This window comes from Caenorhabditis briggsae (assembly GCF_000004555.2).
Source record: "Caenorhabditis briggsae complete genome, chrIII, whole genome shotgun sequence".
NCBI classification, from domain to species: Eukaryota; Metazoa; Nematoda; class Chromadorea; order Rhabditida; family Rhabditidae; genus Caenorhabditis; species Caenorhabditis briggsae.
The window spans coordinates 2,909,714-2,923,935 of record NC_013490.2 but is presented as its reverse complement, the minus strand read 5'-3'; the positions used below and the strand labels follow the sequence as shown (position 1 = coordinate 2,923,935).

At 37.7% G+C, this 14,222-nt stretch overlaps 3 protein-coding genes across 3 annotated transcripts in view; all 3 read left to right on the top strand.

The window, feature by feature from the left end:
• Positions 1–898: 898 nt before the first annotated feature.
• On the top strand, positions 899–4,960 carry Cbr-mks-1 (the record flags this gene model as incomplete). The annotated part of the gene is made up of 9 exons (XM_045243513.1): positions 899–947; positions 1,051–1,111; positions 1,171–1,278; positions 1,720–1,933; positions 2,662–2,737; positions 2,784–3,072; positions 3,972–4,074; positions 4,125–4,267; positions 4,849–4,960. The coding sequence occupies 9 exons, from the start codon at positions 899–901 to the stop codon at positions 4,958–4,960; spliced, it is 1,155 nt and encodes a 384-aa protein (XP_045097584.1).
• A 366-nt stretch (positions 4,961–5,326) lies between these two features.
• CBG25832 lies at positions 5,327–6,664 on the top strand (the record flags this gene model as incomplete). Its single annotated transcript, XM_045243512.1, has 2 exons — positions 5,327–5,382; positions 6,535–6,664. 2 exons carry the CDS (start codon positions 5,327–5,329, stop codon positions 6,662–6,664), a joined length of 186 nt encoding a protein of 61 aa, XP_045100526.1.
• Positions 6,665–13,171: 6,507 nt separating this feature from the next.
• CBG25831 overlaps positions 13,172–14,222 on the top strand; it is a gene marked incomplete at both ends in the record, with an annotated part of 2,834 nt that continues 1,783 nt past the window's right edge. Inside the window, one exon of the mRNA XM_045243511.1 lies at positions 13,172–14,116. Coding sequence (XP_045100525.1) covers positions 13,172–14,116 — 945 coding nt within the window. The remainder of the gene's footprint in view (positions 14,117–14,222) is intronic.

Below are 14,222 nucleotides of genomic sequence, written 5' to 3'. Positions count from 1 at the left end.
GAATTCTGAATTTCTGAATTTCTGAATTTCTGAATTTCTGAATTTCTGAATTTCTGAATTTCTGAATTTCTGAATTTCTGAATTTCTGAATTTCTGAATTTCTGATGTTCTGAATTTCTGAATTTCTGAATTTCTGAATTTCTGAATTTCTGAATTTCTGAATTTCTGAATTTCTGAATTTCTGAATTTCTGAATTTCTGAATTTCTGAATTTCTGAATTTCTGAATTTCTGAATTTCTGAATTTCTGAATTTCTGAATTTCTGAATTTCTGAATTTCTGAATTTCTGAATTTCTGAATTTCTGAATTTCTGATGTTCTGAATTTCTGAATTTCTGAATTTCTGAATTTCTGAATTTCTGAATTTCGGAATTTCTGAATTTCTGAATTTCTGAATTTCTGAATTTCTGAATTTCTGAATTTCTGAATTTCTGATGTTCTGAATTTCTGAATTTCTGAATTTCTGAATTTCTGAATTTCTGAATTTCTGAATTTCTGATGTTCTGAATTTCTGAATTTCTGAATTTCTGAATTTCTGAATTTCTGAATTTCTGAATTTCTGAATTTCTGAATTTCTGAATTTCTGAATTTCTGAATTTCTGAATTTCTGAATTTCTGAATTTCTGAATTTCTGAATTTCTGAATTTCTGAATTTCTGAATTTCTGAATTTCTGATGTTCTGAATTTCTGAATTTCTGAATTTCTGAATTTCTGAATTTCTGAATTTCGGAATTTCTGAATTTCTGAATTTCTGAATTTCTGAATTTCTGAAAAAAAAAATTATTGCTTTGCAAAATTTCAGAGTCCAACTCTTTCAAAAAGGCATCCAATCTTTGGATTTCGATAAGTTCGGCCAGGAAAACGCTCAAATTGATGAGAAACCGACGAAAAATCGTCTAGATGACGTCAAATTTGGATGGAACGACAAAATTGGACATTTTGAGAATAGGTCTGAAAATTTTGAAATTTTGAAAAAAAAAATTTTTTCAACAATTTTGAAAATTTCAGCAACAGCCGAATTTTCACACTTCATGGAAATGAAGAATTTCCAGAATTTTTGAGTGGATATCAACCTGAAAAACCGGCAGAAATCAAGGAAATCGATTTGAAAGAGTAGGATTTGAAATTTTTGGCGCCAAATTTGAATTTTTAAACTTTTCAAAAATTTCCAGACGACCTGGAAATGACTATATGATGTGGAGAGACACTCCAGCGACCCGCGCGGAGATCAAAAAACAATTTTTGTACATTTTTGCCAGACTGGGACCAATGGATATTGAGTGAGTAAAAAAAAAGTTGTTTAATCATTTTTTCTGAAAAATCTGAATTTAGAGTGAAACCATTAGAGATATGCAAAATCCAACGCAAATTTCGGATTTTCCATTAAATTCTAGCTTAGAAACTATTTTCCGAGGGTTTCTGGCTCAATTTTGAAAAGTGTGTGGTGTTTGCGTACAAAACGCCAAATTTTACGACAATTTCTAAATATCTAGAAATCGAGAAATCAACCAATTCTGAAAATGCTTAACTGCGATTTATCACGAAATTCTACCCTAAAAACGTCCTTTCTGGGGTTCCTAACTTCATTTTAAGATATTCGGTGTTTGCGGACTTTCGAAACTACAGTAACCCAAAAACTCAAACTCCACGGAATCCTAGCGATATGGGTATCAAAATGTCAGAAATTTCCTAACAGTTACAAAAACACAAACAATTTCCAGAGATCCCTCGGCAGTGGAGCTCCTCACCCGGATTACTGTAACCGATTTGAATCGGATTACTGTAGAACCAGCTATCAACCAAGATGAGATTCTTCTGGAAACAAAATTTGGAGATTATATTGTGAAAATTAAAATCGATGATAAAAATCAAGGAAGAGAGGACCAATTGGTTGAGGAGACACTTGGACGCAGTCGAAAAGGAAGAACTAGTGTGGTGGGTTATAGTTTTTTTGGAAAGATCTCGAAAACGAAAAGTTTTTGAATTTCTCATAAAATTCCTGACATTTTGATATCCATATCAAAAGGTTTCCGTTAAGTTTGAGTTTTCGGGTTACTGTAGTTTCAAAAGTACGCAAACACCGAATTTTTCAAAATTGAGCTAGGCCCCCCGAAAAAAAAATTTTTAATCAAGAATTTGATGAAAAACTTGATTTTTGCAGTTTCAAAAATCCTAGACTTCTTTTTTTTTCAAAAAGTTTCGAATTGTCGTAAAATCTGGTGTTTTGTCTGCAAACACTAAGTATGTTACTTTGAGATTTTTGAGCTACATTTTCGAATTTCTCATAAAATTCCTGAAATTTTGATACCTATATCAACCGGTTTCCGTTAAGTTTGACTTTTTGGGTTACTGTAGTTTCAAAAGTACGCAGACACCGATTTTTTCAGAAATGAGCTAGGATCTCTTCGAAAAACAGTTCTAGACCAGAATTTTATGAGAAATTGGAATTTTGCGTTTTCAAAAACCCTCTACTTCTTGTTTCCTGGAAATTTTCGAATAGTCGTAATGTTTGGTGTATTGTCTGCAAACACCGCATCTTTCTTCAAAATGGAGCCAGAAACCCTCGAAAAACAGTTTCTAGACTAGAATTTGATGAGAAATCTGACTTATTAGTTTTTGAAAATACCAGACTCATGGTTTTCCTCAAAAATTCGATTTTTCAGAGCAGTATTCCGGAATCAGAAACTTTCATGGCTGCCAGAGACGGTTTGATGGAATCTGTGGTAAATGTTTCATTGGGTAAGTAAATTCGCTCTGATGAACTTCCAAAAAAAAACGTTTTCAGAAAAAGGCTTGGATTTTCTATTCGACGAGGGTCTCACTATAGACTACAAACTACAAATTCCATCTGGAATTTCATTGAAATCCAAAAATCCATCTGGAAGATCCCAAAGATTTTCAGCAGAAGAATCTGGAGAAATCATAAATTTCGGGTTCATTTTGGAATTCATTTTCGAATCCAGAACTTTGGATTCGTCACCATTGCTCATGCTTAGAATTATGGCTGTTGACTACTGGGGACGACAGTATATCGCTGGTTATGGGTCCATGTATATTTCGCTGGAGCCTGGAAGGTAAAAATTCAAAATTTTCATAAAATTCTGGTTTGGAAACTTTTTTAGGGCACTGTCGCGTTTTTTTTGAAGGTGATGCAGACAAAACACCGAATTTTGCGACAATTGTGAAATTTCTAGAAAGCAATAAATCGACGGTCTTAAAAACTAAAAAGTTCGAATTTCTCAAACAATTCTGGTTTAGAAACTTTTTTTTCGGGGTACTGTAGCGTTATTTGAAAAATTCAATGTTTGCGGGCTTTTCAAACTACAGTAACCCGTAAATTCAAATTTCAAGGAATCTTATTAAGATGGGTGTCAAAATGGCAAGAATTTGCACAAGATATTCAAAAATATAGATGACAAAGATTGCAGTTATCCGATTTTTGGTGTTTGCGGACAAAACACCGAATTTTACGACAATTCGAAAGTTTCTAGAAAACAAGAAGTCTACGGTTTTAAAAAACACGAAATTCAAATTTCCCATCAAATTTTAATTTAGGACACTATTTTCTAGATCCCCTGTCTCAATTTTCGAGAATTCGGTGTTTGCGGACTTTTGAAAATACAGTAACACGAAAATTTAAAATTCATGGAATCCTATCGCAATGCGCATCAAAATAACGGCAACTATTTAAGAAACTTAGAAGTTTAGACAACAAACCAAAAGTCCCAGGTGTTTTGTGTTTGCGGATAAAACACCGAATTTTACGACAATTGTGAAATTTCTAGAAAAAAAACCAACTATAGATTTCTGAAAACATAAAATTCGAATTCCCAGAACTCATTGTCGCGGGTCTTCTAGCTTAATTTCAAAAAATTCGGTGTTTGCGGACTTTTGAAACTACAGTAACCCAAAAAATCTCAAAATAACGCTAGCGACTTGGAAAAAAAATTTTCTAGAGTGAAAAAATTTCCAGATCCAACTCTGAAATTCATCTATGGCGTCCGATCAGCCACAACTCCTTATATGAGATGTTCGTGGGTCAGGCAATCGATATCAATTATTTTGGAACGCTGAGAGTAAGCAAATGCGCTCTATTGAACTTTTTTAAAATTTTGTGAATTTTCAGAATTCTCTGGAAAAAGTTGGACAAGAGGGACAACCATCTGGAATCGTGTGTGTGCAGACGAATTGCATTGCTCAGTCCAGACATTTTATGGCCAGAGACATACTGTACCAACTGAAATACGGTAGCAAGATGGCTGATATGGGGTGAGAAGTTTATTCTTTTTTTTGAGAAAAAAGTTTTTGAAGTTTTTCTGAAAACTGGAATTTTCTGGAAGTTTTGAGTGCTAGATTCGAAGTTCTCATAAATTTCCCGACATTTTGATACCCATATCGACCGCATTCCAAAAAGTTTGAATTTTCGGGTTACTGTAGTTTCAAAAGTACGCAAACACTGAATTTTTCAAAATCGAGTTAGAGAATCTATAAACTGATTTCAATACTGAAATTTTGTAAGAAATTCAAATTTCAAAGTTTCGGAAACCCTGGAGTCATGGTTTTGTCGAAAAATGCAAATCGTCGTAAAATGTGGTGTTTTCGTCCAATTTTCGACAAAAATCCGATATTCTGAAAGCTGAAACTTAGAAATTCGAGTTCATCTAAAATTTCTGACGATTTGATACCTATGTCGAGCAGTTTCGCTCAAATTTTAAAAACCGACATTTTGGCCTAGTGGCTAGCAGCTTTGTCTACCAATCTGAAGGTCGCGGGTTCGAAACTTTCTGAGCTAAAACTTTTTGTTTTTTCTTTCAAACTATTTTCAGACACTTTAATTAATTTTTTCTCAGCCTCCGCTCGGATTTCTATCAAAGAATCATCAAAGTGCTCATGGAATTCGAGGAGGCGCGCTCGAAATTGGTTCTGGCGAGAGCCCTAAACAAGAAGAAGATTAAAATTTAAAATGTTGTTGTGTTTTGTATGTTGTGTGTTTTGTATGTTTACTTTTTTTCAATTTGGCTGAAAAAATTTTTTGTGCTGAAATTTTTTTTCGGATTTTTGACTCAATTTTCTTCCTTTTTTCTGCAAAGCGAACCAAAATCGAAAAAATAAATTTTTTTATTAAATTTGAAAAAATCGGAGACTGGTTCCTCCACCCTCGCCTCCCAAAATGTTTAATTTAATTATTTTCCAAAAAATTGAATTTCGCCAAGAAAAAGATTCGTACATTTTTCCTCAGATTCCCGCCCATTTTGGTTTTCCTGACAAACATTCAGTCTTTCAATTTCGCACGGATTCTTAAGTTTTGGAAAAAAAATCTCGAAAAAAATGCTTCTTCACGGATCATTCTACCGTAAACTGATCATCCTGCTCAAAGCTGAAAAGTGAGTTGTCTAGTCTTCAGGACGCCGTTTAGAGCTTCAAATAGAGCCCAAACACGAGTAGGTTTGGTAAAATTTAAAATTTGAACAACGCGTGCGGTCGCGTCGCGGTTAGTAGGTTGAAATTGAAAATTGAGCTAGACTAGTCGTGTTTGGGTTCATTTTGAAGCACAAAACATAAAATGTTCAAATATGCAAAACTTACCACAATAGGCCCAAAACTTGGAAAGTTACGGCAGGTTGAATTTTTGAAAATAAAAATCATTTGTTTTGTTTGAAAAATCGTCATAAAAGTGTTCATTTTTGTTTTGACCAGGAATAATTAAAATTTTTGAACTCAGCGTTTTGTAAGCTTTAAAATAAGCTTAAACACGACTAGATTTGCTCAATTTTGAAATTGGACCTACGCGTTGCGGTCGCGTCGCGGTTGATAGTTCGAAATTCGAAATTGAGCTAGACTAGTCGTGTTTAGGCTCGTTTTGAAGAGTAAAACTTGAAACGTTCAAAGATACAAAATATATTGAAAAATGACTAAAAATCGGAAAGTTATGGCTTTTTGAAAAGTGACCATATTTTGTTGAAAAATTGAAGCTATTGTAACTTTCTCCATTTTGAAACGTACTTCATGAAATATGCATTTTCATAATTGTCCTGAAAAGAGCTTCAAAATGAGTATAAACATGACTAGGTTCGCTCAAATTCGAAATTTGACCAATGCGTTGCGGTCGCGTCGCGGTTTGCAGGTTGAAATTCAAAATTAAGCTAGACTAGTCGTGTTTAGGCTCATTTCAAAGCTAAAATTATAAAATGTTCAAAAATTCTAAGATGTTCAAGTTTACGAAGCAAGTTATAGCGATTTCAGTGATTTTCAAGGGTTTTCACCTAAAACGTGAAACCCGTCTAACTTTATTATTCTCTGTTACAATATGTTGTAACACATATTTTTGTGTTTCTCACGTTTCGAGCTTCAAAATAAGCCTAAATACGACTAGGCTTGGGCAAATTTGAAATTTGACCAATGCGTTGCGGTCGCGTCGCGTTAATTATCTAAACATTTAAAATTGAGCTGGACTAGTCTTGTTCGGGCTCACTTTGGAGCTCTGAACGCGCCAAATTCAATTTTTATAATTTCAAAGCCCAAAATTCAATTTCCAGAGAGTACGGTCAACGTCTAAAAGTGCTTCCAAGCGGTGAAATCGTTGTTCAATGCACCCCAACGATGGGTCGCAAAACCAGCAAGACGTGCGAGAAGATGTATCGCGTCAGATGTCATTCGATTCATTGATTTATTGATTTTTCCCCGTGGAAATCCCTCGGATTCCCCAAAATGTCTTTTTCTTCCACGTTGTGTCTACCTTGTAACCTAAAAAATCCAGAATATCCACAAAATCTGAAATGTTTCTGAAATTTTCTTCAAACTTCTCTTATTATTTTACCCATAATTAAAAAAAATTAAAAGTTTGAGATAACTGTTTCAATTCTTTCTTGAAAAAATCCTAAAACAATGACCACGGAAAACGATGAGACATCATCGACAACCGTAATCGAGGATCCAGAGTTTTATGAAAAGTACCAACAAAAAACAAACTTAAATTTTGAATTCAGCTCGTTTAGAGCTTCAAAATGAGCCTAAACACGACTAGGCTCCGCCCACTTTTGAGGCTAGAGTGCCAGAGAAACGAGACACACTGCGTCTCTAACCTCAAAACTCAAAGTGGGCGGAGCCTAGTCGAGTTTAGGTTCATTTTAAGGGACTAGACTTCAAAATTTCAAAATTTGTAATTTCTACGTTTTAGGCAGAAAATGAACCAGGTTACAGCGCTTTTAAGATTCAGGAAGTTTTCAGCACTAAAGTTAAAACTACCGTAGTTTTGTTGGTTTTTGAGCTAGAATGAAATAAATTGGAGTTTGCAATTTTTTATGTAATGAGCTTTGAAATGAGCCCAAACACGACTAGTCAGCTTCATTTTGAATTTCGACTTACTAACCGCGACGCGACCGCAACGTACTGGTCAAATTTCAAATTTGAGCAAACTTAGTCGTGTTTAGGTTCAATTTGAAGCTCTCGACACGACAATCTCAAAAATTGAATTTTGAGCTCTCCAAAACCTATTTCAACCTCAATTTTACCTAAAAAACGGTTTTAGCGACGACTCAGACGATGGCAAACTGGCATCTCGTGAGAATCACACTTTCAATTGGATCAAGAGAATAGCAAAATCAAAACTAGACGAATATTTTGATTGTGTTCCGTTTTACATTCGAGATGACGAACAAATTGGGTCATAAATGACAAATTTGAAGAATGAAGTTGTGAAATCTCCAACTGGAGATGTCCCTTTGATTCTGGATCCTGAAGAGGTATGCTTAAATGAGTTGAAAATTTGAATTTGGCTCGTTTAGAGCTTCAAAATGAGCCTAAGCACGACTAGATGCGGTTAACTTTGAAATTTGGCCCACGCGTTGCGGTCGCGTCGCGGTTGGTAGGTCAAAATTCAAAATTAAGCTACAATAGTCGTGTTGGGGCTCTTTTCAAAGCTCTCAACATACCAAAAACAAATATTCGTTGTTTTCTCCAACTTCACGAAAAAATTTGAAAATGTGAAAATTAAAATTTTTCAGAAAAACCAAAATTTCTGTTTTCAGCTCATCGACGATGTGTACGAAAGTTCTATACCGAGAATTACAGTAACCGAAAAAACAAGTGGCTGGTTTTTTACAGTAATGGCTGGCTTGAATATCTCTCATGCCATGGGATTTCCGTTTGTGATGATGAGATTTGGAGAATGTGGGTTTTTCTGATTTTTTTTCTGAAAGTTTCAGTTATTGAAGTTTTTCGTTATTATTTTTGGATTTAGCACAAAATTTCCGTCATTTTGATACCCATATCGATAGGATTTCTTGAATTTTGAATTTTCGTGTTACTGTAGTTTTGAAAGTCCGCAAACACCGAATTATTCAAATTGGAGGTAGAGGATACAGAAAAAAAAGTATCCTGACTGAAATTTTTTGATAAATTTGAATTTTTTATTGAAAAGTACCCTGTGCTAACATAAGATATGAAAAATCGAAATTGTCGTAAGATACGGTGTTTTGTACGCAGCTGTAACATAGCAACCGGGCGGATTTCGAAATTTAAATTTTTGAATTCCTCGTAAATTTTCTGAAATTCTGATACCCATATCGATAGGGTTCAGCAAGGTTGAGTTTCCGGGTTACTGTAGTTTCAAAAGTCCGCAAACACCGAACTTTTCAAAATAGAGCTAGAAGATCCAGAAAAAATGATTCTAAACCAGAATTTGATGAGAAACTCGAGTTTCGAGTCAAAACTCAGTCAGCGCCAACCGATGGTGTAAAAAATCGAGTTTGTCGTAAAATATGGTGTTTATCATTTTAATTGTATTTATATCCTGATCTTAAATTAGCTGAAATCGAGCGCCAACTAGTAGCGGTTAACAACGCAAATGCACCCATTCGAACTACCATCACAACCTGGATTCAGTAATTTGAAAAACGAGAATTCTTGTTTGACGAAAATCCCCCCTTCAAAAAGGCAAATGGGCTTAGGTTTGGATGCATTAAAAGCCGGGAAAGAAAGGGACCCTCCTCAAACTGAGTGTGATATATGAAGTACATCAGTGGCAAGCCTTTCGTTAAAAACCGTAGAATGAAAACTCTCGGCACAGTTGCAAAAGTGGGAAGAAATTGCCCCCATCTTTTGGCTCAACGCAACTCTTTTACCCGGGTGGGCACCTGTTTGAATATTCTCATCCTGCGTTGCACACACGAATGTTGGAATCAAACCATTGCTAGTGGTGATAAATGGGTAATGTGTGATTACAATAAGCAACATGCCAAGTGGGTTGACAAAGGCACTCAACCACCAGACGTCTCGAAACGTGAAATTCGTGTTAAAAATGGGATGTTGTCGGTATGGTGGTCTACCAAAGAATGGGGTATTGGGAGCTGCCTGATAATAGTGTCACTTTTACGACCCATACCTATTCTTGTCAGGTGACATAACTCAGACTTTATGTGGATCTCGATTGTAGAGGAACGCAAAGGTTCATTTTGAAAATTAAAATTCGCAACCTCATGCGGGAAGGAAGACCCAGGCCGATCTCGGTGGATATGTCTAGACGATTCTGCCTTATTCACTGTATAGCTCTAACCTTCTACTTTCTGATTATTACCCATCCAGCCACTTATAACTTCATCTTGATTGACCAAAATTTACTTCAAAACAACGTATCAAAAATGGGTTGACTTGATTTTGAACTCGCTGTGACCGGAGTTCTGGAACGAAGGCATCCACAATTTAGTGGGGCATTGACAGATAGACATTGATAACGATGGTCATTACATCCAATTTATCCGCCATCGTTTTGACCGATTTTACTTTGAATGTATCTGACGCTAACAATGGAAAGGACTTTCCGAACAACCTAATACAATTTCAAAATGTCATTTTATTTTTATTCCCTTCTGGTTTTAAAAATTATGATATTAGGAAGAAAATGAGAGAAATTGATGAAGAACCATCTGTTACTGTCCCTATCATTAAGCATTGGACCGATCGATTCGAAGCCAAAAATTTAGAATCAAAGGTCGAAGCTCGGCGCGAAAGTTGGATTTGGCCCTATTGTAGGACAGAGTTGAAGCCCAGAATTTTTCAAATCGAACGAGAGAAACATCTGTATTAGAGCCACGGCATTCAAATTCTCAGGTGCCAGTGTTTTTTAAAATCATACAGTCTTTCAATCAAAAGAACAGAAAAAATGGCTAAATATCAAAGAAGGTAATCAAAGGGGCACTTCAATTAGAGGGAGTACTACAAATAGGGGGGGGGGGCCTTCAAATAGAGGGAGCACTTCTATTTTTCGTGAGGTCTCTAGGGAGCCCTTCTAATACAGGTTTTACGGTATGTGGCCTTGAAAGCCTCTGCCTGGAAAGAGAGGGGTGAGTTATCTTTGATGGCGGCATATCTCCAAAACTACAGTAGCTACCAAACAATTGTCAATTACAAAAATGAAGCTCTTTTTGTCTTTATTATAATTAATATAATTTCAGACATTCATACATTTTTATAGTTTACAACTTTTTTCGAACTATCCTAGTTTTTGAGTTATGCGCCTTTTAAGATGTCGCCCCTAGGGCACTCCTTCTCAAGCTGTCCATCTTTAAAGGCGCATATCTCAAAAACTACTATAGCTACCAAAACAGTGACAACTACAAAAATGAAGCTCTTTTCTTTTTTAGTATGAATTCAAAATTTCGACTAAGAATCGGTCCCTCTGTCTATTTCTAATATCTTGATAAAGATTTTTTTGGTGATTTTGAGTGATTTAAATTGAACGATTTATTGAAAAAAAGTTAAACGTTGTCTGAGAGCTCTATTGGTGTCACAAAACGAGCGAGTAGTTCGATGGTATACGCAAGTTGCACTCCTGAAAATTTGAATTGCCAATTATTCGAAAATGTATAGAACTCACAAAAGATGTTTGACATTGGAATAAGTTGTTCAATGAGGCCTATCAACGAATGCACCATGACATTTTTAAGAATGAAAGGTAATGCAATTGGTACTCTTCAGGATTTAGATCCCATCCAGATAATATGTTACGAAAGACGGTGCATATTAGATATAACGCATTCATAGCTTGCAATCCGTGCTGTCGTCTACCAAGGCGTGAGAGATATGATCAACCACTATCTGGTAATAACGAGTCATATTCAATCCAAACAGTTGAACAGCCACCAATAGCTTTTGAATCTTTCCGTTGGACTGTCTCTTACTTCTGTGCGTTTGTGTCACGTGTTCATTGTAGAGAATGCTGAAAAATGTGTTTTTAACGATCACGAATAGCTAAAATCACTTTGTTAGAACCCTCATCTTTAAAGGCGCATATCTCAAAAACTACGGTTGCTGCCAAAACATTGTCAACTAAAAAAATGTTTAACATTAAATTACACACATTTTTGCAATTGACACGTTTTAGGTAGTTACCGTAGTTTTTGAGATATGCGCCTTTAAAGATGGTGCGCGCTTACAGTCTCTGAAGAGAGGGTGCGCCATCTTTAAAGGCACATATCTCAAAAACTACGGTAGCTACCAAAAAACTGTCAATTACAAAAATGAAGCTCTTTTTGTCTTTATTATAATTAATATAATTTCAAACAAATTCAATACTAACCTTCTCAGGAAAATCAATAAAACTTCCAAAACCCTATAGGGTTTTTTTGGGAAGTTTCTAGCGAGTAAATGATAGGTAAAGTGGATAGGTGAATTCAGAAAAATAAGGGGAAAACTCTCGAAAATCCAGGATTTTCAGAGAATTTCCTGGTAATTTTAGACGTCCATTCAGTCAGGACGTCGTCGGAGACAAATGAGAGGTCTTGGCTTGTGTCGGAGGCATCGGAACGACGCTCCGCCCATTTTTCTGCGTCTCTCGAGCCGCCACACTCTCTGAGGCGTCGTTCTCCATCTGTTCAGATATGTATTGCTTCTTTCGTCCCGTTAAAACATCCACTCGGACACATTTCTCAGCGTCTCTCGAGGCGCCACACTCTCTCAAAGCCACAGATGGTTTCCAATGTTTACATACATACAAAATATCGCGTTATTGTGAGACATACATCTGCATGGCTGTGCCTGGAAGGGGTGAGAGGGGTGCGTTATCTTTAAAGGCGCATAACTCAAAAACTAAAGAAGTTAGAAAACCGTTGTCAACTTGGATAATGTGTAAAATGAAGTTTCAAGTCTAGGTTTGGAGAAATTTCGGAATTTGTCTCATTTTTTAGATTTTTTTAAAACACTGCAACAGTAACCCCCAGAAATTGATTTCAATAAGTCTTGTTGAACCTCTCCTTGGATACGGGGAGAAAGTTCGCGTGCTAGGCGCGCGAACTTTCAGGTCCAATATCTCGAGAAGCATGCAAGCCATTTTAAATTTTCAACTAACAAAATGTGTAAAATTTTATGCTCTATATTTTTATAGTTGGCAATTTTACAATAGCAAGATTAGTTTTTGAGATAACCATCTCTTGATTCACCTTAAAGGTGGGGGGACAGGAGATTCTACGGGGGATTTTTGTAGCTAGAGTATGCATTCTACCGCCACGGTGTACAACGCTTAATGTCACTCTGCGTACAGCTGTCGTCCTCGCCTTTATGTATGCAATCAGGCGCCCGCTCCAGTTTCGCCCGCATGGCTCAGTCGGTAGCGGCGCCGCACCTTCAATACTCGCCTCGACAAGTTCAACTCCTCGAGGGGCATATTTAAACAGAATTTCGAGAACATTATTTTTTCATGACCCCCACCTTTAACAATATTTATATCAAATCGTTCGAAATTCCAAAAGCTTTATTTTGTCGCTTCGGCCCGGCCCGTTTCAAGTATGCTTTTTTCTGAAAAAGCCAGTAAAAACTTGAAAATTTGTTCAAGAACCTTCGAAGCAATTCTGGCTTATTTTCACAAAAAGCAAAAAACGACAAAATAAGGAAATCCTAGGCGGGGGGCGAACCAAAAAGCTTCGGCTTTATAGCCAACAGTGTACACCACTAGGCCACTCATGCACTTTAGAAAAACAAGGATAGAATGTGATTATAACATGGGACACGCGTAAAAAATTAGAAAAATTAAAATTATTTTGGGAAATTTAAAGAAAATTTCACGTTCTTGGAAAAAACAACTTTTTTTAAGTGATAAAATAGAGCAAAGAGATAAGAATCTCCTTCGAGTTTTCGTATATAAGGGGAGAGAGAAACAGTTAGAATCAGTCAGTTATCCAAATGGAAACTGGAAGAGCTGGGGCCTGGGGCCTGGGGCAATGGAATAGTAGAATCGGAGATGGATCGACAACTGGAATCGGAGCTGGTGGAGGTGGAATCGGAGCTGGTGGAGGTGGAATCGGAGCTGGTGGAGGTGGAATCGGAGCTGGTGGAGGTGGAATCGGAGCTGGTGGAGGTGGAATCGGAGCTGGTGGAGGTGGAATCGGAGCTGGTGGAGGTGGAATCGGAGCTGGTGGAGGTGGAATCAGAGCTGGTGGAGGTGGAATCAGAGCTGGTGGAGGTGGAATCGGAGCTGGTGGAGGTGGAATCGGAGTTGGTGGAGGTGGAATCGGAGCTGGTGGAGGTGGAATCAGAGCTGGTGGAGGTGGAATCGGAGCTGGTGGAGGTGGAATCAGAGCTGGTGGAGGTGGAATCGGAGCTGGTGGAGGTGGAATCATCGGAGCTGGTGGAGGTGGAATCAGAGCTGGTGGAGGTGGAATCGGAGCTGGTGGAGGTGGAATCGGAGCTGGTGGAGGTGGAATCAGAGCTGGTGGAGGTGGAATCGGAGCTGGTGGAGGTGGAATCGGAGCTGGTGGAGGTGGAATCGGAGCTGGTGGAGATGGAATAGTAGAATCGGAGATGGATCGACAACTGGAATCGGAGCTGGTGGAGGTGGAATCGGAGCTGGTGGAGGTGGAATCAGAGCTGGTGGAGGTGGAATCGGAGCTGGTGGAGGTGGAATCGGAGCTGGTGGAGGTGGAATCGGAGCTGGTGGAGGTGGAATCGGAGCTGGTGGAGGTGGAATCGGAGCTGGTGGAGGTGGAATCGGAGCTGGTGGAGGTGGAATCGGAGCTGGTGGAGGTGGAATCAGAGCTGGTGGAGGTGGAATCAGAGCTGGTGGAGGTGGAATCAGAGCTGGTGGAGGTGGACTCAGAGCTGGTGGAGGTGGAATCGGAGCTGGTGGAGGTGGAATCGGAGCTGGTGGAGATGGAATAGTAGAATCGGAGATGGATCGACAACTGGAATCGGAGCTGGGGCAGGTGGAATCGGAGCAGGTGGAGGTGGAATCAGA